Source organism: Camelina sativa, chromosome 19 (genome assembly GCF_030686135.1).
Source record: "Camelina sativa cultivar CO46 ecotype springtype chromosome 19, ASM3068613v1".
Classification (NCBI taxonomy): Eukaryota; Viridiplantae; Streptophyta; class Magnoliopsida; order Brassicales; family Brassicaceae; genus Camelina; species Camelina sativa.
Window position 1 is genome coordinate 6,720,978 of NC_141898.1, and position 22,648 is coordinate 6,743,625.

The 22,648-nt window shown below is 36.1% G+C and overlaps 4 protein-coding genes and 1 pseudogene across 8 annotated transcripts; 4 read left to right on the top strand and 1 right to left on the bottom strand.

Annotated features, from left to right (window-relative positions):
• Positions 1-139: 139 nt before the first annotated feature.
• LOC104765265 (geranylgeranyl pyrophosphate synthase 11, chloroplastic) lies at positions 140-1,580 on the bottom strand. The gene is made up of 2 exons (XM_010488951.2): positions 991-1,580; positions 140-919 (listed from the first exon to the last, which is right to left on the bottom strand). Exons 1-2 carry the CDS (start codon positions 1,480-1,482, stop codon positions 329-331), a joined length of 1,083 nt encoding a protein of 360 aa, XP_010487253.2. The 5' UTR covers positions 1,483-1,580; the 3' UTR covers positions 140-328.
• A 2,987-nt stretch (positions 1,581-4,567) lies between these two features.
• LOC104765266 (terpenoid synthase 25) lies at positions 4,568-7,199 on the top strand. 2 transcript variants are annotated; one of them, XM_087502880.1, is made up of 7 exons: positions 4,568-4,943; positions 5,059-5,332; positions 5,427-5,802; positions 5,877-6,098; positions 6,213-6,351; positions 6,438-6,688; positions 6,772-7,199. In XM_087502880.1, exons 1-6 carry the CDS (start codon positions 4,683-4,685, stop codon positions 6,447-6,449), a joined length of 1,284 nt encoding a protein of 427 aa, XP_087359006.1. In that variant the 5' UTR covers positions 4,568-4,682; the 3' UTR covers positions 6,450-6,688; positions 6,772-7,199. The 2 variants fall into 2 exon arrangements, with proteins under 2 accessions (XP_087359006.1, XP_087359007.1); XM_087502881.1 differs by lacking the exon at positions 6,772-7,199 and having other exon boundaries at positions 4,598-4,943; positions 6,196-6,351; positions 6,438-6,574.
• Positions 6,449-7,065, top strand: LOC147920262 (terpenoid synthase 25 pseudogene; annotated as a pseudogene).
• Positions 7,200-9,126: 1,927 nt separating the features above from the next.
• LOC104765268 (uncharacterized) lies at positions 9,127-10,030 on the top strand. Its single transcript, XM_010488953.3, has one exon. The coding sequence runs from the start codon at positions 9,375-9,377 to the stop codon at positions 9,843-9,845; it is 471 nt and encodes a 156-aa protein (XP_010487255.1). The 5' UTR covers positions 9,127-9,374; the 3' UTR covers positions 9,846-10,030.
• Positions 10,031-11,960: 1,930 nt separating this feature from the next.
• On the top strand, positions 11,961-22,591 carry LOC104765269 (putative callose synthase 8). Of its 4 annotated transcripts, XM_010488954.2 has the most exons (41): positions 11,961-12,522; positions 12,669-12,769; positions 12,878-12,999; positions 13,083-13,170; positions 13,294-13,404; positions 13,552-13,671; positions 13,756-13,848; positions 13,931-14,022; positions 14,120-14,246; positions 14,353-14,490; positions 14,564-14,640; positions 14,731-14,935; positions 15,321-15,452; positions 15,536-15,653; positions 15,726-16,054; positions 16,232-16,284; positions 16,373-16,433; positions 16,538-16,619; positions 16,709-16,758; positions 16,832-16,918; positions 17,017-17,151; positions 17,269-17,363; positions 17,442-17,526; positions 17,611-17,771; positions 17,855-17,978; positions 18,099-18,220; positions 18,322-18,469; positions 18,572-18,723; positions 18,841-18,947; positions 19,031-19,153; positions 19,247-19,315; positions 19,409-19,577; positions 19,682-19,793; positions 19,902-20,021; positions 20,098-20,213; positions 20,320-20,403; positions 20,496-20,608; positions 20,692-20,921; positions 21,007-21,855; positions 21,965-22,150; positions 22,236-22,591. In XM_010488954.2, exons 1-41 carry the CDS (start codon positions 12,273-12,275, stop codon positions 22,464-22,466), a joined length of 5,967 nt encoding a protein of 1,988 aa, XP_010487256.2. In that variant the 5' UTR covers positions 11,961-12,272; the 3' UTR covers positions 22,467-22,591. The 4 variants fall into 4 exon arrangements, with proteins under 4 accessions (XP_010487256.2, XP_087358019.1, XP_087358020.1 ...); XM_087501893.1 differs by lacking the exons at positions 11,961-12,522; positions 12,669-12,769; positions 12,878-12,999; ... (7 more) ...; positions 14,564-14,640; positions 14,731-14,935 and adding an exon at positions 15,062-15,115; XM_087501894.1 differs by lacking the exons at positions 11,961-12,522; positions 12,669-12,769; positions 12,878-12,999; ... (7 more) ...; positions 14,564-14,640; positions 14,731-14,935 and having other exon boundaries at positions 15,330-15,452; positions 17,246-17,363.
• The last annotated feature ends 57 nt before the right edge of the window (positions 22,592-22,648 follow it).

Sequence of the window (22,648 nt, forward strand, 5' to 3'; positions counted from 1 at the left end):
GAGAGTCACCGTAAGTGAGCTACCTTTTTAGATTCGAAACCCATTCAGACTACAGTTTTGGTTGATGTTCTCTGTTCTCTGTTTTATTTCAGAAGCCTTAGCTTTCCCACTCACGTTTTATTTCCCATTATCCGAGTCATTACGTGATCATTTAGTTCCATTTGACATCAAGATTCAAAAACATAATACTAAAATACAACTTGAAAATACAGAGAGATGAAGGCAACATAATATGATTCACAACTCACAAGGAAAAAAGACCAGAGATCGAACTAAATGGACATATTAGGAGATTGCACTGAAGACATGATCAGTTAATGCAAAATATTCAGTTGTTTCTGAAGGCAATGTAGCTAGCAAGAGCAACCAGAGGCGCTGCCTTATTGGAATCAAACCCTAGAAGCTGTTCCTCTGCTTCTCTTCTCAGTTTCTCTGCAACCTCCCTCGATTTCTCCAAACCTATCGGCCTTGGATACGTCAGCTTTCCAGCCATTACGTCTTTTCCGGCAGTCTTACCCAATTCATCCGTAGATTTTGTTACGTCAAGAATATCATCAACAACCTGAAACAATAGTCCAATACATCTCGCGTACTTTCTAAGTTTCTCGATCTCTTCCTCTGTTCCACCTCCCATTATAACCCCTAAAACCGCTGCTGCCTCCAACAACGCTGATGTTTTGTGGAGATGGATGAACTCTAGACGCTCCAAATCCACGTTGTCTGGGTTCAATCTTTCTCTGCTTAGGTCTATCACTTGTCCAGCAACTAGCCCTGTTGTACCTATGGATTTTGCCAGCTCAATCACTGCACGGATCATCCTCTCAGGAGCGACCAGCTCACTCGACACAACCGTCATGTGCTCAAACGCCAAAGCAAGGAGTGCATCACCTGCCAAAACCGCCATGTCTTCTCCAAATACCTTGTTTGAGCAAATATGGGTTCAACACTAGTGAGCATTTTTTTGAGCCTTCATATGATTTAACAACATACCTTGTGGCTGGTGGGCTTGCCTCTGCGGAGGTCGGCATTGTCCATGCACGGAAGGTCGTCATGAATAAGAGAGCTCGTGTGGATCATCTCGACCGCGCAAGCGGCTGACATGGCAGTAGCCTCGTCACCTCCCACGAGCTCGCACGCGGCAATACAGAGCAAGGGTCTCACAGGTTTTCCGCCCGCTAGCAATGAGTACCGCACAGCCTCCTGGATCGTGAGGGGTTCTTGAAGAGGTACTGAAACGTTGAGTGCCGTACTCACCGATTCGGCTTTACGGATCATATATGACTTGAAGTCAAAGGCAGAGTTGCGATCATTGCTTTTTCCTTCCAGTGGAACCATGTCTCCGCCTTGTGAGTTGATAGCACAAGAGAGAGACAAAACAGTACGTTTTTGGATATTGTTGAATGAGGGTATGGAGTTGTATCTTCGTCCTCTGGATTGGATGAAGAGAGAGGATGAGCTGAGATGAACAACAGTAGTAGCCATGGACGATCCCACCTTCTCCAATATAATTTTATACTTGGGTTTGCCCAAATTAAATGTGAGTAAGTGGAGCTCTTAATAGGTTCTAATAAACTCCTAATGCTTGGAAGCAATGAAGGTCAACGTCTTTACTGTTATTTTAAACTCTAGTCTGGGAACAAAATAATATGAAATAATTTCAATTATGGCATGAAAAAGTCACGTTCTATGTACTTATTTTAACAAAGTAAGAAGTTCAAAATAATCATTAGAATAAGTACATAGAACGTGACTTTTTCATGCCATAATTAAGTAGTAATGACTGCAGTTCATATCATGTTAAATAGTGACTGGAGGAAGCTCTAATAAAAGGTTTCACTTCCCAAGTAGATAAAAATCAGATCCCAATTTGTGAAGTCTATCTACTCCTATATGATTTATGAGTCTTTTGCCCCAGTCCTTTGTCAAAGGATTGTGTGGTAGAAAATTCATAGAGTACATCGTGAGTCTCTAAAATTTTGGGGCACTTAGCTCGATCAGAGTAAGTAGAATACAAAGAATCAGGTACTTACAGTTCATATTTCATACTATTCTATAGGAGAACATGGTTGAGGTATTGTGGCCATGTGACCAAGCTAAGCTCTTGATTTGCGAGAGAACACCATGCAATCTCAGATAACTTGTAGAAAGCTGATCCATAAGAACATAAGCTGGTGTAGAAAACGGTTCACCTGTTACCGTCTCAAGTGAATATTGAACTAACAAGTCCAGGGCCGGCTCTATATATGTATGTGTTGGGGTGCATTTGCACAGGGTCAAGATCATCAGACCTTACAACGAACAAGTCGTGTTTTATGGGATTCCAAGATAGAGTGTGGGCCGGCTGTGAAGCAAACGACGACGAGGAAAGTGAGGGGATTTTCGAAGGTAAGAGAAAGCTCTGAGTCCAAAACCCATTCTTGTTGCTTCCATAGTTCTATGTCTTATCGCAGTCAAGACTCAAGAGACTCTGTTTTTGGGTTCTGTTTCTATTCCAAAGGTATCTCTTATTTCCATTAAACAAGAAACAAAGGAAGAACCTGGTCAACGGCCAGGAAACATTTAATGAAACTTTGTGCAAAAAATAAATGAATACCACAATTATGGAAATTCTGTAAACAATAGAATCGGGGAATAGTGGGATGCTGAATTTCTAATCTGATTGGGGAATGCATACATTCACGTCTGTTTGTATAGGTTCTTATTGTATATAAAAACATGTTCGTGATCATCTTCTCTAATTAAAATGCAGGATCCGGAAGGTTACGGGGTGTAATATGAATTTGCTGTAATAGTTATAATTAAAGTCTTTGTGATCACGTTTGTATTGTTCAGTGATGATTTTGGGACACATACTTCGATCTCTGCAGCTTTGTGATCATCTTTACAATTAATTAAAAGGGGATAATTAATGATCGTATTCGTATGACATTTTTTCCAGAGTACTTCAATATCAAAAGCTGCTGAGTAATTCAAGAAACTAGTTTAACAACAAGTAATGCTTCAGATATACAGATTAACTAGATGATACCGCACGGGATGAATATGTTGTAATTAATTTATGTATATTTCGAATTCATAAAATGTTTTGGTTTATGTATTTTTGTAATTTTGAAATTTTAAATAGTGTTGAATAATATATTTGGTTTACTTACGTGGTAAAAGTTAAAACATATTTAGATAAGTATGTTGTTTAGACATCGTTAATCCTTTGCACGGTAACAAATATACAATGATCGTTTTGCAGTTTTTAAGCGATAACGGTATACTTATAGGTGTTCAATCCAAATATCAGATTTTAATTTGGTTTTAGTTTAGACTATTGCACGTATATAACCTACACATAACTATTTTAGAATGGCAAAAACATTTCGTCCCATTCTGTCTTGTCCTGTCCATCCTATTTCATCTCATCCTTACCTGTAAATTTTTTTATGTCTCATAACTGTTCTCTTTTAAATAATTAACTATAGGACAATTTTTTTCGTTCAAAATTTTTGGATAAGAACATAACTAAATTTTGTGCTTTTCTCACATTTTTTTACATATAATTTATTTTTTTCTCCAATAGAAGATTTGTTCATAGTAAATAAATGAAAAAGCTTCTTATTAATATTCAATTTTGCATAAATATATAGTAATACAATATAGTCAACCAATTATAATTACTGAGTTTTAGAGTTTTAAATACTTATTTTAGGTTAATTACTATTTAGAAATACAAATATAAATAGAAGAGAGTACTCTCAAATAAGTTGATTTTTTATATATCCATTAAAATAAATTTGAATTGATTTTTATTAATTTCGCATATCTTATATATTAAGGCTATGATATTATTACTATTTTAAAATACCTTTTAAAGTAATTTGATTTTTATTTTAAATTGTTTTTAAAATTAAACTGGATTTATTTATTTGTTCCTAAAACTGTGAGGAAAAATATGCACAAATATTAACTGTAATTTCCTTTTCTTGCTTTTTTCGTTTTTTCCTAAAATATTTATAAAGAATCATAATTTTAGATTTGATTTATTATGTATTTAAACGTTTTCTTTATTTTATTCTGATGTATATGTTATTTTTAATTAAATATTCTAACCGATTAAGACTTAGGCAAGATTATGGTTGATTTAATACATAATATATATATATATATATATATATATTTGAGAGATAAACGGGTCAACTAATCGGGTATTAAATGACCCGCGCGTAGACGACTTAATTTGAAAGGTTAGAGATTTTTATTTTAATGATATACTTATTGATTACTAACATTTTTATTTAAAAACTACCAAACAAAACAAAGTCATAGTCCAAAAGTTGGTTTATGAGTACTGCTGTTTTATATATTAAAAAAAAAACAGAGGATTTTAACCAAAAATAGAGTACTTCAATATGACAAAATCAAACATGAGTAATTAATTATTTCCATCTGACAATTTTTTAATTTTGGTACAGGAAGTTTCATGTAATGATGTTGTTGACAATTTTGATCCCCATGTGCGCACGTACCTCTAAATCCAATAATTCACTTTATATATGATATGATCCAATAACGTTTGTATAGTTTCTAAAACAGCGTAGGATGTGAGACATCGAAGTATCACATATATCCTAAGATAAGGAGTAGAGGAGACTTAATATTTCTCGTGTCTTTCTTGTACTGAGAGTGTCTAAAAAATGGAAGCATCAAAAATCTGTTTTGGTCCTAAAACTCTCCCTATCATTCACAACGTCCCTCTTTGTCTGAAGACCAACTTCTCTCTCTTTCCTCGCCGTTTAATTCAAGGACAGTCTCTTTCCTCCAAGAATTCCACAAAACACGACTTGTTCTGTGTTAAGGCTGAGACTAGTGGCGATCTTGAGAGTACTCGTCCATTGACGTACTTTGCTCCATCTGTTTGGGGAGATCACTTCCTCTCTATTCCCCTCGATGACTCCGTAAGTCACACTGACTTGGTCCAATGTGTTTCGTGTGGATGTATTTTTTTTTTTTTGCTAAAATATGTGTTTGTTACCGTGCATGATTTTTATTTTTTTAACTGTATATTTGTAGGAATTTGAGGCACTTGAGGAAGAAATTGAATCGGTGTTGAAGCCTAAAGTGAGAGACATGCTCATGTCTCCTCACAGAAGCGACAAGGAAAGGATTCGTCTCATCCATTTGCTTATCAGCCTCGCTATAGCTCATTACTACGAGAGCGAAATCGAGAAGATTCTACACGAGGCTTTCGGGAAGTTGGCCTGCTTAATTTTGGACGAGGATGATTTGGAAACAATGGCAATTATGTTTGAGGTTTTCAGACTATACGGACACAAGATATCGTGCGGTACGTATACTGAAAGTAAACGATCGAGTTTGATCAGTTTTTTTTTTCTTGTTTCACATGTATATATAACATAGCTTATAATGCTTTGGTATAGATGTGTTCGATAGATTCATAGGCGAAGATGTCAAGTTTAAGGAAAGTATAGTTGGCGATGTTAGAGGGCTGCTACAGATGTACGAAGCCGCACATCTCGGAACACCATCTGAAGATATAATGGATGAAGCCATAAGTTTCGCGCGGTACCACTTGGAATCGTTGGCCAGCCACGAAACAAGCTCCCATCTTTTTAAGCATGTACAAAACGCATTGTATAGAGCTCGATATCATAGCATAGAGATACTAGTAGCACGGCAGTACATCTCTTTCTATGAACAAGAAGAAGGCCACGATGAGACGCTCCTCAGGTTTTCAAAGCTCAACTTCAATTTTTGCCAGATGCATTACATCAAAGAGCTCAAAATTATCACCAGGTAATTATACGGTATATTTAAGATTCTCGTCGTCCATATTCCTTACAAATCTAACCTAATTTTTATGGTTCAAGATGGTGGGAGGAGCTAGGTATACCATCTAAGCTACCGTATTTCATAAGGGACCGAAGTGTGGAGACCTATCTTGGGGGACTGAGAATGTTTTTCGAGCCGCGATATTCACTTGGGAGGATTTTCTCGGTTAAACTGACACTGATCTTGACTGTTGTGGATGATACATGTGATGCATATGCCACTCTTCCTGAAGTTAAGAGTCTTCATGATGCTTTTCAAAAGTATGTATTTAGAGTCTTATCTACAACCATGCATACCAAGATCTCATGCATCTATATGATCTATATATGTGTTTCCATATATTAATGTACCTAACAGAGAAACGAAATGTCGAGATGGGATCTGCTGGCCATGGACGAACTACCGACGTATATGAGAATCATCTACCAAAATGTGTTAGAAACTGTGGAAGATATTCATCAAGAAATGATAGCTCAAGGAAAACTAGGTAGGCTGCAACCAACTATAGATGAGGTAAGTTAACTGAACTCAAGTAGTAGAAAGAGTATAAAACCAATACGTACGTTAACCTAATTAACAAAGAACAACGATCCTTGCAGACTAAAGTCTGATGATATTGTATCTAGCGATAGCAAAATGGGCACGCGCAGGTGATGTGCCAAGCTTTGAGGATCACATGGAGATTGGGATCCCCTCGTCTGCACTGGACGACTTGGCAGCATACGGCTTTATATCAATGGTCGACGATTGTGATCAGAAGCAACTGAACGAGTGGTTTTACTCCAAACCCAAAATCTTCCACGCCTTGAATACTGTGTTTCGTATTAGAAATGACATTGTCACGTTCGACGTACGTATATACACAACTTTTAATTCTGTTTTTTTTTTCAAGGCTATTGCAACATCTCTAATATAAGCAGTACAATATTACAGCAAGAGATGAGCAGAGGAGAGGTGGCAAATGGCGTCAATTGTTACATGAAGCAACATGACGTTACCAAAGAAGTAGCTGTTGAAGTACTGAAGAAGATGGAAAGAGATAATTATAAGATATTAATGGAGGAGTTCATGACGTCCAAAGCTGTGCCGCGACAGATTCTGGTGCGACTAGTCAACATTTCGCGTGTGATGGATTTGTATTACAAAGAAGGTGATGGGTTCGGGGATCCTGATCAAAAGCTCAAACACCTTCTTGCATCTTTGTTCCTCCATCCAATTCCTCTTTGAACATTTATAAAAGTTATACATGTGACTTTGAAGTTTGAATAGGTAATATTCACACGTGTAAGCGAAAAACTCGGTGAAAGTGTTACCTATTTCCTTTACAGCATTTTTTTTGGTTAATATATATACTTGCATCATCTTACAGATCTTGATAAATTTTTTTTTTTTAAATGAACATTTTACTGGTTACAGACTTACAGAGGAAAATTAGAAAAAAAAAGCAGATCAACCGGTGAAATTAAATGTTGATGACTGGTATAGAATAAGGAAAGAAGCCGATCGCTCGGTTTCTGGTTTATATAATCTGTTTCATTTTTAGATTCATGTTTTAGAAAGAAAAAACTGTTTCAAAAAAGTTACATGTTATCATTAATTTCTAGATGTAATTCTTGTTTTTTTTTTTTCCAGTTCACCTCTATGAAAAAATAATTTTTTTTGTCTACACTTTTGAAAACTGCCAATATTATCATTTCAAAAACTATTTTTAAATATGTAAAATTACTAAAATAACCTCACTTAAAAATAATAATTAACCAAAAAGATATATATTATAAATACTAAATCAATTTATTAGTAATAATTAAAATATTTATATTCTATTGATACAACAACTAACAATTTCATAGATTTATTATCCTAAAATTATTTTAAAATAATAACAAATAACAATATTTTACCGACATCAAATTATGATTTTTTGTTAAATCATGTGCTATTATTATCGTTTCATTATTATTGAAAACAAATAAATTAGTTTAGTGTTTAAGAATCCCATGTTTACTAATTAAAAACATTACATTACAAAGTTTTTAATCATTTAATCATGTGTACCGAGCGATAATTGATGCGACGAAGATGGGGTGGGTCGGTCCACTAGAAGAACCACCACTCGTGCTAATGCTTCGAATCTCATTTATTCGGTCAAATCACTTCTTCTCCAACATCCAACACCCACATGTGACACGTACCTTATCAAGCATATCGTATACGACCCCCTCAAAATTAAAGTTTCCTTTTTTACATATATTTTTATTATCAATTTAGTGTCGGTACGTGTATTGTGAATTCGTGATTGTGACATCCATTTGCATTCTTAGGCTCTTTAGCCTACATTGTATTTATTTCAAGCCTATATATGTTAGTGTCCCGAACCGTTTTTATAGGCGTGTAAATGGTTCATTCGTACAGCTTATTAGAAAACTTTTGAAGAAATTATATATCAGTTAATTTTAGAGATAAAGCTTTTACAAATTTTGTGACATTATTGTATTATAACACTTCTTCATAAACACACGACGCCCACCTTTAATTGTGATCTTAGTTTTCTTTTAAAACATCCGAATCGTTTCATGTAAGGAAATTGTTAAAAAGGTAACGCAAACTGTATAATTGTGATATATGAACGTTGAACAATTCCGTGATTCTATTGTTTCATCAGTTTTCTAAAACAAAAAGAATTTCTTCGTTTTACAATTATGTGAGATTCTTTTTCTTAAAATCGATATGGTATTCTATAATTTTCTATCCCTCATGTTTTTATTTCTTCATTTCTTAATGTTTTTGTTACGGCCACAAATCATAATTTTTTGTTTAAGAAATGATATGGTGTATAAATTAAAGTTTGACATTGCCTTTAAATTATTTTTTCATGTAGAAATCAATTCCTCAAGAATAAAATCTTTCATAAAAATAAATTACTTTTTGTGGATATTTATATGGTACTGGTGTTTTCTTTGTCTACATAATAGTGGTATTATCCGGAGCATTTTAAAAAGTTCCCCTTTTAAAAATAAAAGTAATTCTACGTCCGTCCATTTGTTCCTAAGTTAATTGCAAACACGAGTAAAGTAGATGTCTCGGCTTTGTTTCTTCGCCTGTCCTAAACCATATCTATAAGTATTAAGTGGGTTGTGTGCATTGTACCAAACTTGAAAGATCTTGCCTGTACGCATATTCCCACTTGTACATTTGAAATTTGACATTCAACTAACTTTATTATTATATAGATGCTCAAGAATTAATTTCATTTAGTCATGTCTCATCGATGGTCCATTACTAGTTAGGCCAAAAGCTACGCTATCCTATTGTTTTTTATTATTAAGTATTATTACCATCATCATATCATATTACATATGATCACATGATTGGTCGTGTAGTGTGGGGGAGACATCTTATCTCATATGCCAATTTGCCTAATTAATTAATGAACCTTTGCCTATATAAGAGACCTTAGTTTTGGCTCAAGCTATAATCTATTAAAGTAGTATATATATTTTCTCTTAAGAATTACTCTTTTTTCCCCTCTCTCACAAATGGCGTCGGTGCAATATGCTTTTGACCATCAAGGCGGCATGGAGATTAACAACGATGAGCTTCTCATGTCGTTCTTGGAAGAAGAATCTCCCGTGGAAAATCATAGTAGCATCAACAAAGAGGAAGAAGAGAAATTAAATAGTGTGATTAGATCGTTAGAAGTGGAGATCAACATGAGTTCTCCGACCATAGAAGCTAGGAAAATTGATCTGCAACAGACGCCGACGATATGCGGTCTTGAAGATGATTTCAGGTGGCTTAACGACTTTGATATTGGTATGATTTCGTCGCAAAATGATGATGAGATGATGAATTGGTGTACGGAACTTTCTTACATGGATGGTGTGGTAGATAGTAGTGTTCTTGAGATTGAAGGTGGTGATTATTACTCTCATATTAACTATGGACTTACATTTGAGGAACCAACTCTTTCTCTATGGCAAGAGGATAATGATGTGGTTATGTATTGATTGATTTCGTGAAGCCATAATATAGCAAAAGCTGTTTAATAATCTGTTAACATAAAAAAAGAAACAAAAGTGTTTCATATAATCTTTTAACAAAAGAGAAGAAGGATGTTTCAACCAGTTATTTAACCTTTTAAATTCATGTATGTATTAGTAAACGGTACGTTAATGTTACATGCTTTTTATTATGGATTTTGGGAAATTACTATGTTTTTTGCCCAAAAAAAAAACATATATATATAAAGAAATATGTTAGAAGATTTATCGTGATTATCACTTGACAAGAACAATCATTAAAACTAGCTGGATGGAAATATATTTTTAATTTAAAAGTATATTTTTATCATTATAACTTTTAAAATATACAAAAAGTTAATATTAGTAATTAGTATACTTTGAAAATAGCTTGATTAAAAAAAGAAATATCAACATAAGTGAACAAAGGGCAAATTAATGGTATTGGACTCTTGTTGGTGTATAGTTTGGTTAAAGAGATATTTGAATGTCGTTTGGCTGTTAAATTATGACAAAATTTTCTAAAAAGTGAAAATCATGTTTTACTGGGCTTAGAAATATAAAATATAATTGGTCGACAAAAAATAAAAAAATATAAATAAACCTAAACAAATATGAAAGTTGTTTAAACCAAAAACAAAAAAAAATATGAAAGTTATTTTTTTTGTTTGTCAACAACATGCAATACACGAATATGGATTTTCATATCGTGACACACTGAGTCCCTGACACATCGACACTATTAGCACAAATCAGTTAACTACAAGTCTACAAGTGCTGGTTGGATGTGAGAATTCTTCGAAGAACTTTTTAAACCGTCCATATATCATAAATATTTTTTTGTATAAAAAACTGATTTGAAGACATTTAAGCTTTGGTAGGTTGCTTTGCATTCAAAATACATAACACACAAAGCCCATGGGCCATGGGCGATTGATCAACATGTATCTAAAAATCATATATGGAAGTCCAATTCTAATTCTATATATCAGGCGCAGATATCAGTTCATTGCATTTAGAAAAATACTTGGGTTCAAGACAAAACTACCATTAAGCTTCACTTGAGGTCTATGCATTACACACTCGTCAATGTAATTAAGTAAATTTATTATCTTCGATACATAAAATTGTCCATGTATCTCGTGGCTTTTTTAAATATAGTTTGTGCAATAAATAACGTAAGAGAAAATCAAGACAAAATACACACAAAAGAAAAGCTCAGTTTGATGTTTTAAAAAAAGAGATTGGTTCGCTTTGGGCACCAAGTTATTTGTAGTCTTTTGGCATATTCTTAGTGACTAAGATACATATATGCACATCAAGTATATGCTTTAATATTCCAATTCATTTAAATAAGATTTGGCTGCTTTACAGTCAATCAGCTTCTTTTCTTTTTTAATGTTAGTTTTTTTCTATTCCCATGCACGTTGGTATATATATTACGGTGTAAAATAAACTATTGTTGTGAATTAGCCACTTTTTTAAAGCAGGGATTTAGCAACAAACAAAACACTTTTTTGTTTGTTAGTCATCCAATGAAACTAGTAAACTACTACATATACCAAATGTTTGTTTCTTCATACATCTTATTATCTATCACTTTAACTCTTGTCTTTTATTTTGTTATCTTTTGGAGAAAAAAAGCTTACTTAGTTAATAAAAAAGTTCTTCACAACTTTAATCTTTCTGACATTTAAGACCAATTATGCAAAGCTAATTAACACTTCTCCTCTATAGATATAGACTTCAATATAGTAAATCTCAACTTTTCTTGTAATACATATGAAATTGACTCAAATGATTTAATCACAACATGTAGTAATCAAAAACTTAAACCTAGTTATATCAGGATTAATCCAAATTACATTTCTTCCAAAACTAGGTAAAGTTTAATTATAATAAATCATTTGCTTAAAAATAATATAAAATCACACACATTATATTACTGTATATCAAGGAGTTATATAATCTAAAATTTTAATTAATAAAATTATAATCTAATCAAAGGAAAAAAAAACAAAAAAAAAAACTGAAAATACATAATTTAATAACCTACGCCTACATATTCTCTCTATGTTTCCCTCTAAAAAAAAAAGAAAAAACGGCCAACTCTATTAAAGAAAGCAAAAAGCGCCCAAAGAAAAAGAAAAAAAAAAAAGAAAAGGAAATCGCACTCATCATCACTCCAGTATCATCCATCCCCTCTCATCAAATCTCTCCTCCTTTTTCAAAAATTTCCGCCATGGAATTGGAAACTCACCTCGCTAAGCAATTGCAACTTTTTATAAATTTTCTTCCCATTTCCACTCATCTCTTTCCCTCTTTCTCCTTCCCTCCTTACCGACGAACAAATCCCTAGAATTAGAAGAATCAGCTTTAGTACTTCGTCTGATTCTCTGATTTATTCTCCTGGATATGTCTCACGAAATCGTCCCCGTAGACCCCATAGATGTTCCTAGCACTAGTTACTCACGGCCTATTCTGGGTGATGATGATTCGCCGGAACGCCACCAGTTCACTAGATCCCTAACTTTTCGGGAACATGTTTCGTCCTCGGAGCCTTTTGATAGCGAGAGGCTTCCTGCGACATTAGCCTCAGAGATTCAGAGGTTTCTTCGTATTGCTAATTTGGTTGAGTCTGAGGAACCTCGTATCGCTTATCTTTGTGAGCTCACTCTCCCCCACCCCTCCTCTCCTTCCCTAAATTTTTCAGCTCAATTTTTACTACCTTGTTCGAAATTGGAGCTTTCTTGTTGAAGAATCATACTTCAGTTTCCAATATTATAATGTTGAAATGTTTGGGGGTTGCAGGCCGATTTCATGCTTTCGAGATAGCTCATCACATGGATAGAAACTCTACCGGAAGAGGTGTACGGCAGTTCAAAACTTCTCTTCTTCAAAGGCTTGAACAGGCAAGTCTCCTATAGCTGTGTTTTTTTTTACCAAGATGATATGAACAAATCGGAATCATTCATGAAAATTTCTAAACAAATGATATGTTTCTTTGATTTTTTTTGTAGGATGAAGAGTTTACGGTAAGAAGAAGGAAGGAGAAGAGTGATGTACGGGAGCTCAAACGTGTCTATCATGCTTACAAGGAATACATTATTAGACATGGTGCAGCATTCAATCTCGATACCAGGTAAAATCTACTTACTATATATAGCTTGTTTTAGTTCAGTTTCAGCCAACACACTAACACATTTGGAGTTTTCATCTTAATAGTCAGCGAGAGAAATTGATTAACGCACGCAGAATTGCTTCTGTTTTGTATGAAGTTCTTAAGACAGTCACAAGTGGTGCTGGCCCGCAGGTTCTCCCCTCTTTTTTTTTTTTTTTTTTTTGATTCGTTTCTCTCCACCCGAATCTATATATAACTTGTGCATTGGTTTCACAATGTTGTATGTCTAATTTTAAATATTTTGTTTGCTGATAGGCCATTACGGATAGAGACAGTATTCGGGCAAAATCTGAATTTTATGTGCCATATAACATTCTTCCTCTTGATAAAGGAGGGGTACACCAAGCAATCATGCATCTGCCTGAGGTACAAAGATATATATTGTCTTCTCACCATTTAAGTATTTGGTGTTTTTTGTTTTTATCATTTCTCATTGTAGTATGTATGCATTGTTCTGTCACACCGCATACTGAAATTTTCATGGTGAAATGTTTCTTTGTGTCTTAAATACAGATTAAAGCTGCTGTTGCAATTGTACGTAACACTCGCGGGTTGCCTTCTCCAGAGGATTTCCAGAGACACCAGCCTTTTGTCGATTTATTAGAATTCCTGCAGTATGCATTTGGGTTTCAGGTACTTGTCAGGAACTCGCTATCAGTATTGTAAAGACTGTAACTACAGATAGTGACCAGACTTTCAATTTTTTTCTTCCGCTAGAATGGAAATGTTGCCAATCAGAGAGAGCATCTGATCCTACTGCTCAGTAACACCATAATACGGCAACCTCAGAAGCAGTCTTCAGCACCAAAGGTGCTGTGTTATGTCGCCTTTTTCTTGAATAAATTAAGTTCTCCATCTTTGAAACTGACATAATCTTAATTCTTGTAACCAGTCTGGTGATGAGGCAGTAGATGCGTTGATGAAGAAGTTTTTTAAGAACTACACAAACTGGTGCAAATTTCTTGGGAGAAAAAACAGCATCAGGTATTTTTTGATAATCTTCATCTGTTCACTTAGAATAGTTTTTTCACCTCTTTAGCCCATTTATATTAAATTGTTTGGCCTCACGATCTACCTGCAGGTTGCCCTATGTGAAACAGGAAGCCCTACAATATAAAACACTGTATATAGGACTCTACCTTCTCATATGGGGAGAGGCGTCAAACTTGAGGTTCATGCCAGAGTGCCTGTGTTATATTTTCCACCATGTAAGCGAAAAAATTCTGTTTCCATGTTATTAATGCGTTTTAGAAAGTTCATCATTCAATCTGATCAATTTTCACAATGTTGATGTTGATGTTGATGATAATTCAGATGGCATATGAATTGCATGGAGTTTTAACCGGTGCAGTTAGTATGATAACTGGGGAGAAAGTCATGCCAGCATATGGTGTAGGACACGAATCTTTCCTTGTGAATGTAGTTACCCCCATATACAGGGTTGTCGAAAAGGTGATCTTCTGTTTGATGAAGTGCTTGAATTAACTTTAAAATGAGTAGTCAATTGTATAGAATATGTCTGCAGGAAGCTGATAAGAACAAGAATGGAACTGCTGATCATTCAATGTGGAGAAACTACGATGATCTGAACGAGTTCTTCTGGTCAGAACACCATATTACGTCTCTTTGCTACCATATCTGTGTTTAAAAGCCGTGAACAATATCACTAATCAGTCTTTACGTCTTCTACAGGTCTCCTGAATGCTTCGAAATAGGTTGGCCAATGCGAGTGAACCAGGGAGATGGCGAGGAATGCTTTGATGGCCAATGTCAGCACGACTTTTTCTGTGTAGAATCGTCAGATACCAGTAAACCAGGGAGATGGCAAGGAATGCTTAGATTTCGCAAGCAGACAAAGAAAACGGATGAAGAGATAGAGGATGACGAAGAACTTGGGGTACATGTCCCTGTAACTCATGGATCTCTTCCCCTGATTATTCATTTGCATATACACACTAAGTAACCTAAAGAACACCGGAAGCTTTATTCATCAGTAGGCTGTTCATTTTTGTCATAGCAGTACGGTGTTCCTAGCTTGTTCAAGAGACTACGGAGCATATTATCAGTTAATATCTAAGTAAGCACATTATTCAAATTGGTCAATACATGTGTGAACGGCTTCCAAGTCATCATTCAGAAAAAGAACTTTGGCTGTCTGTAGGACTAACGTTGTTAGGTTCAGAAAATTGCATTGTTTTTAAACTATTTACAAAGATTGTACGTCTCAAACCGCTATATAGATACATTTTTCCTTGCGTCATGTGATCTTCTCTTCACTGTAGGGTCTCCGTGAGGAACAAACTAAACCAACCTCAAAATGGCTGGGGAAGACAAATTTTGTAGAGACACGTTCCTTTTGGCAGATATTCCGAAGCTTTGACAGAATGTGGAGTTTCTTTGTTTTGTCTCTACAGGTTCCTCTTATTCTGCTCTTTCATCGTTCAAATTATATCCAAGTATACATTAACAAATGCAGAAAATCTTCTTATCATTTCAGGCATTGATTATTATGGCTTGTCATGATGTGGGATCTCCACTCCAAATGTTTAATGCCAATATATTTGAAGACGTCATGAGCATTTTCATTACCTCTGCAATTCTAAATCTTATAAAAGGTTATCAGCCATCTTTAATATGAAACCTAAGATAAAATACTTATTGCTAACAATTTATGGGGCGTGTTGCAGGTATTCTTGACATAATCTTCAAATGGAAAGCCAGAAACACTATGCCGATCAATGAAAAGAAGAAGCAGATGGTGAAGTTGGGTTTTGCAACGATCTGGACTATTATTCTACCAGTGCTATATGCTCATTCAAGAAGGAAATACATATGTTATTTCCCAGATTACAAAACCTGGCTTGGTGAATGGTGTTTTTCTCCATATATGGTGGCTGTCACGATATACCTGACAGGAAGTGCTATTGAGTTGGTCTTGTTTTTCGTTCCTGCCATCAGCAAATACATTGAGACCTCCAATCATCGCATCTTCAAAACTTTTTCGTGGTGGGGACAGGTACATAAATCTCAGAAACTCTATACATTTGTTCAAATTTCTCACAGTTAAGCATTAAAGCCCACCAAATGTATTGTACATGTCTTCAGTTTGTCCGTTTTAGTTTTGGTGCATATCAAACTCAATTTAGAAGTTAGTATCCGATTATTTTATTGACTGCTAGCTGATTTTCTGCAGCCTAGATTATATGTTGGGCGAGGAGTGCAAGAAACTCAGATGTCACAATTCAAGTATGTATTTGGCCAAATTTCCTCGTTTACTTTTGTTGACCATGTTTTTTCTATTTTTCTGTAGTTTTTATATTTGTTTTCTGTTCAGATACACCCTCTTTTGGATTCTAGTTCTCCTGACCAAGTTTTCATTCAGCTATGCATTTGAGGTAACTAGAATTGATGCAGTTTCCAGATAGGCGCTACTGATAACTGATGTTGTATGCGTTGAGCTCAAACAATTTCTTACATTCGTTATGATCTGAAAATGCAGATAAAGCCTCTAATAGAACCTACACGACTAATAATGAAAGTTGGTGTGCGGAACTATGAATGGCATGAAATTTTCCCAGAAGGTTTACTCTTATACTTTAATTTTTTGTTCTTATGTTGTAAAGTATGTATTGAAGCGTACTAAAGAACCTTTTTTTTTCTCCTTCTATAGTGAAGAGTAATGCTGCTGCAATTGTAGCAGTATGGGCGCCGATCATGGTGGTGAGTTCTCTATAGGTAGATAAAAAGCTTTGAGTTTTCCAGCTCGTACCTTCCATAAAGATTGAAGTTTCAGGTCTATTTCATGGATACACAAATATGGTATTCAGTCTACTGTACGATCTTTGGTGGGCTGTATGGAGTTTTGCATCACCTTGGTGAGGTAAGCACACATTTTTTCAATGCCAGAGTTGTCATTTTTGCATTTTCTGGCCAGGTGTTGCTGTTTCCAGGTTAACATGTTCCTTTATTTCTATTCAGATTCGAACTTTAGGCATGTTGAGAGGCCGGTTTCATACTTTACCTTCTGCTTTTAATGCATGCCTTATTCCACACTCAACAAAAGATGAGAAAAGGAGAAAACAACGAGGCTTTTTCCCTTTCAGTTTAGGCAGGGTAAGAATTTTTTTGAATGGATAATGTGTATATGCTAAAAGACTAAACTGTACTCTTTTTTATTAGCTGGACTATATCTGAGCTTCTCATAAAGAAGCCATCCACTTTTTTTTGCAGGGGTCTGACGGCCAGAAAAATAGTATGGCCAAGTTTGTGTTGGTGTGGAACCAAGTCATTAACAGTTTCAGAACAGAAGATCTTATTAGTAACAAGTAAATTGCTCCCTTCTGTATTGTACGCATGTAAAGTGACATATATAAATAGCTAATAAGTGATATTTTTATATTCAGGGAACTAGATTTGATGACGATGCCGATGTCATCGGAGGTTTTATCAGGGATCATCCGTTGGCCCATTTTCCTCCTTGCAAATAAGGTACATTTTCTTAAAAAATTCTAAGCAATTATTTTTGGTGGGAATTTCGGGTTGTTGGTAAATATAGCTGCCCCATCTTACTAGTTTTCAACAGCTCTGAGCATTACGAAAGACTTTGTCGGGAAAGATGAGGTTCTTTACCGAAGGATTCGGAAAGATGAGTACATGTACTACGCAGTAAAAGAATGTTATGAATCTTTGAAGTACATTCTTCAGATTCTTGTTGTTGGTGATCTCGAGAAAAAGTATAGCCTCATAGCTATTTACAACTTTTACTTCATTTTCTGCTGCCTGCGGTATGTAGTTTATATATTTGATATTGGCTCAGGATTATATCTGGCATAATAAACGAGATAGAGGAAAACATCAGACAGTCAAGTTTGCTTGAAGAGTTTAAGATGACTGAGCTCCCAGCGTTGCATGATAAATGTATTGAGCTGGTTCAACTCCTGGTAATCATCTTGTGGTGTTGCTATAGATTTCAGATTTTAAAGTGATGGCCGTTTCGTTGCCTAAAACTATAGTACTTCCAACGGCCCTTTACAATACATGGGTTCTTCTGTACATTCCAGGTTGAGGGAAGTGAAGAGCAACTCCAGGTTGAGAAAAGCGAAGAACTACATGGTAAACTTGTAAAGGCTCTTCAGGATATCTTTGAGCTGGTAACAAATGATATGATGGTACATGGTGACAGGTTAGTGAATTACGAAGTTACGGAGCCCCTGTTTTTTTTAGTTCTCTCTATGTTGAGGAATGAGCTAGCTAACATTGCGTAAGAATTTTTTGCATGTTTAGGATTCTCGATTTGCTCAAGTCTCAGGAGGGATCAGAAGAGGACACAGATATCTTTATGAGGGTTATAGAACCACAATTGTTTGAATCTTATGGAGAACATAGATGCATTCATTTTCCACTGCCAGATAGTGCCTCATTGAGTGAACAGGTACCCTATAAGCGTGCTACAATGTGGCCTTCATTCAACTGTTCCAACTCCAACCCTGCGAAAATTCTGCTGTGTGCTGATAATGTACATTGGTTTTGGCAGATCCAGCGTTTTCTGTTATTGTTAACCGTCAAAGATAGTGCAATGGACATACCAGAGAACCTAGAAGCTCGGCGACGCATATCTTTCTTTGCTACTTCGCTTTTCATGGATATGCCCGACGCTCCGAAAGTACGCAATATGATGTCTTTCAGGTTTGCCTTCACGACTTTACCCTAAAAGAATATTCAAATTATTACTTCATTCTCTAGGAAACTAGAAGATGAGTACATGCTTGGATCATCAATTGATGACTAACACTTTGGTTGCAGTGTTTTGACACCGCATTATCAGGAGGATATTAACTATTCAACGAAGGAACTACATTCCACCCAGTCTAGCGTGTCAATCATCTTTTATATGCAGAAGATTTTTCCAGGTAAGTCACAACGCGTGTTCGTTTTGATTGATGTCTGTATTTTCTGTTCGTGTTTTAATGTAGTCTAATCTTTGGATTGTTAGATGAGTGGAAAAACTTTCTGGAGCGAATGGGATGTGATAATTTGGACTCATTAAAGAAAGAGGGTAAAGAAGAAGAGCTTCGAAGCTGGGCATCATTTCGTGGACAAACATTGAGTAGAACAGGTGAGGCCAATAAGAATATGTGCAAATTGCCTGATTGATCCTTAGCACTCTTTAAACTAACAAATTTATCTTTTGTTTTCATGCTTAACACAGTTCGTGGTATGATGTATTGCCGAGAAGCTCTGAAACTGCAAGCCTTCCTTGACATGGCAGATGACGAGGGTATGTCATCTTGACTCTAATCTCCGATCTTTGCAACTTCTTTTTGAAAACATTTATCTTGTAGATTCCAATGTAGTCCTATTTCTCCTCTAGATATTCTTGAAGGATACAATGACGTGGAACGAAGTAACAGACCTTTAGCCGCACAACTTGATGCATTAGCAGATATGAAATTCACGTATGTTGTGTCTTGCCAAATGTTTGGAGCCCAAAAATCAGCTGGGGATCCCCACGCGCAGGACATACTTGACCTGATGATAAAGTAAGCTTTTATTGTTATGCAAATTGTACATGACCTCAGTTAGATTCAGTAGCCTAAGTTGTAAATGCTTCCCTAAAGCACTATTCCATGACTGTTGCATTTAGGTACCCGTCTCTCCGTGTTGCATACGTTGAGGAGAGGGAAGAAATCGTGTTGGATGTTCCAAAGAAGGTTTACTACTCTATACTGGTAAAAGCTGTCAACGGTTTTGATCAGGTATCAATAACTTTGCTACAATGCTTGATAATTTGATGTGCAAGTTGAACTGTAAAATCTTCGGTACACCGTAATAGTCAATGATTTAAAGTTGGTATGATGTTCTAGGAAATCTACCGTGTCAAACTTCCTGGACCACCTAACATTGGAGAAGGGAAGCCTGAGAATCAAAATCACTCCATAGTTTTCACTCGAGGCGAAGCACTTCAGACTATTGACATGAACCAAGTAAGTTTTATGCCTCTTCGATGTACAATTAATAAACCACCATTGTGTCTTCTAAAACTTCTGACATTAATGTTAGGATCACTACCTGGAAGAGGCTTTTAAAATGAGAAATCTCCTTCAAGAATTTCTTCGAAACCACGGAAGAAGACCTCCAACAATTCTTGGATTAAGGGAACACATCTTCACCGGAAGGTTTGTTCCACACATACGTGCATGCACATAATTATATTTCTCCCTGTGACAACCAGGACATGGTATCTCATAAGCACGGAATTTACCTGAGTTTTTGGTATTGCAGTGTTTCTTCTCTAGCATGGTTCATGTCATATCAAGAAACCAGTTTTGTCACAATCGGTCAAAGGCTTCTTGCTAATCCTCTCAGGCAATAATCCCTAAGTCCTGAGCCCTCAAAATTACAGTTTCCACTTGTTGCGGCTACGGAAACCTAATGTATGTATTTTTTTTTTTCTACAGAGTCCGTTTTCACTATGGACATCCAGATGTATTTGACAGAATTTTCCACATAACAAGGGGTGGCATCAGTAAAGCATCGAGAACTATTAACTTAAGTGAAGATGTTTTTGCTGGTATGAAATCACATATAAAGGACTTCATTCTCAGCAATTTTGTAAGGTTTACTTGTAGTTACACTCTTCCTTGTGTTCTGTAGGTTATAATACCACCCTACGACGTGGATGCATAACCTACAATGAGTATCTCCAAGTTGGAAAAGGTCGTGATGTTGGCCTCAATCAAATCTCAAAGTTTGAGGCCAAGGTGGCTAATGGAAACAGCGAGCAGACTATTAGCCGTGACATATACCGCTTAGGACAACGTTTTGATTTCTTCAGAATGTTGTCTTGTTATTTCACAACCATTGGTTTCTACTTCAGTAGCTTGGTAACGTACATGAAACTTAGCTAAATAATAACGCTTTCTTGTTTCGGTTTTGGATGAGCTCTAAATCCTGCTGACGTGTGTACAGATTTCTGTGATTGGGATATATATTTATCTCTATGGTCAACTCTACCTCGTGCTCAGTGGGTTACAGAAGACGCTTATTCTTGAGGCCAAGGTGAAAAACATAAAGTCATTGGAAACAGCCCTTGCCTCTCAATCATTTATCCAGCTAGGTCTCTTGACTGGTCTACCAATGGTGATGGAGATTGGATTGGAGAAAGGATTTCTTATAGCCTTTCAAGATTTCATACTCATGCAGCTACAGCTTGCTGCATTCTTCTTCACTTTCTCTCTAGGAACCAAAACGCATTACTTCGGCAGAACAATTCTCCATGGAGGCGCCAAATATAGACCCACAGGGCGTAAAGTGGTGGTGTTCCATGCCAACTTCAGTGAAAATTACAGATTATATTCGCGAAGCCATTTCATCAAAGGGTTTGAGCTCATGATTCTTCTGGTCGTCTACGAGTTGTTCAAGCATACATCTCAAAGCAATATGGCTTACTCATTCATCACTTTCTCAGTGTGGTTCATGTCCCTTACATGGTTATGCGCCCCGTTTCTTTTCAACCCTTCAGGATTTACCTGGGAAATAATAGTTGGTGACTGGAGAGACTGGAACAGGTGGATCAAAGAGCAAGGTGGGATAGGGATTCAGCAAGACAAGAGCTGGCAATCTTGGTGGAACGACGAGCAAGCTCATCTACGTGGCTCTGGTGTTGGAGCTCGCTGTTTGGAGATAGTTTTGTCCCTCAGGTTCTTCGTGTATCAGTATGGTTTGGTATATCACCTTGACATTTCCCAAAGCAGCACAAATATCATAGTCTACGCACTTTCTTGGGTCGTGATTCTCGCCACATTCTTCACAGTCAAGGTAAAACCTCTCTCATCTCCTTTTATCTCTCTGCTAGAGTAACAAAAAGATGCACAAAAACAGAACCACAAGTCAAGCTACAAACAATTCTATATGTTTTCTCGTGCAGGCCGTAGATCTAGGGAGGCAACTCTTCAGCACAAGAAAGCATCTTCTGTTTCGGTTCTTCAAAGTCTTCATCTTCGTGAGCATTCTAACAGTCATTATCACTCTATCAAACATCTGTCACCTCTCTGTGAAGGACCTTATAGTCTCTTGCTTAGCTTTCTTGCCCACCGGTTGGGGTCTAATTCTGGTACCAATCCTTCCCATTTCGGTTTACCTCTCAGCTGCTCTTACAATTTAATATCTTACAACATCCCCTAAAAATCTCGCTGCAGATTGCACAAGCTGTCAGGCCAAAGATAGAAGGAACGAGCTTGTGGGAGTTCGCACAGGTTCTTGCTAGAGCTTATGATTATGGAATGGGAGTTGTTCTGTTTGCACCAATGGCTATCTTAGCATGGCTTCCAATCATATCTGCGTTTCAGACACGCTTTCTCTTCAACGAAGCTTTTAACAGAAGGCTTCAAATTCAACCTATTCTTGCAGGGAAGAAGAAGAATCGATAAGATTATGCTTCGTTTTCTTGCTTCCACTCCTCTGCTTTGTACATCTTGTAACTAATTTCACTTATTATTATATTTGCTCTGTACAAAAATACGGTTCATACAAATTATTTCACAAACTTACTAAACCTAAATGTCTGAATACTTAATTACTTGGTTTAATTTATTGATGGACCGGTTTTGTT

What these genes read in the sequence shown, in the direction of transcription:
- LOC104765268 (XM_010488953.3), top strand. Translation starts at nt 9,375, where the DNA reads ATGGCGTCGGTGCAATATGCTTTTGACCATCAAGGCGGCATGGAGATT.
- LOC104765265 (XM_010488951.2), bottom strand. Translation starts at nt 1,482, where the DNA reads ATGGCTACTACTGTTGTTCATCTCAGCTCATCCTCTCTCTTCATCCAA. An exon ending in GCAAGCCCACCAGCCACAAG is followed by an intron (nt 920 to 990) that starts GTATGTTGTTAA and finishes TGCTCAAACAAG; the next exon opens with GTATTTGGAGAAGACATGGC.
- LOC104765269 (XM_010488954.2), top strand. Translation starts at nt 12,273, where the DNA reads ATGTCTCACGAAATCGTCCCCGTAGACCCCATAGATGTTCCTAGCACT. An exon ending in TCCCTTTCAGTTTAGGCAGG is followed by an intron (nt 17,152 to 17,268) that starts GTAAGAATTTTT and finishes TTTTTTTTGCAG; the next exon opens with GGGTCTGACGGCCAGAAAAA. An exon ending in AAGTGAAGATGTTTTTGCTG is followed by an intron (nt 20,609 to 20,691) that starts GTATGAAATCAC and finishes TGTGTTCTGTAG; the next exon opens with GTTATAATACCACCCTACGA.
- LOC104765266 (XM_087502880.1), top strand. Translation starts at nt 4,683, where the DNA reads ATGGAAGCATCAAAAATCTGTTTTGGTCCTAAAACTCTCCCTATCATT. An exon ending in CGGACACAAGATATCGTGCG is followed by an intron (nt 5,333 to 5,426) that starts GTACGTATACTG and finishes GCTTTGGTATAG; the next exon opens with ATGTGTTCGATAGATTCATA. An exon ending in CTTCATGATGCTTTTCAAAA is followed by an intron (nt 6,099 to 6,212) that starts GTATGTATTTAG and finishes CGAAATGTCGAG; the next exon opens with ATGGGATCTGCTGGCCATGG.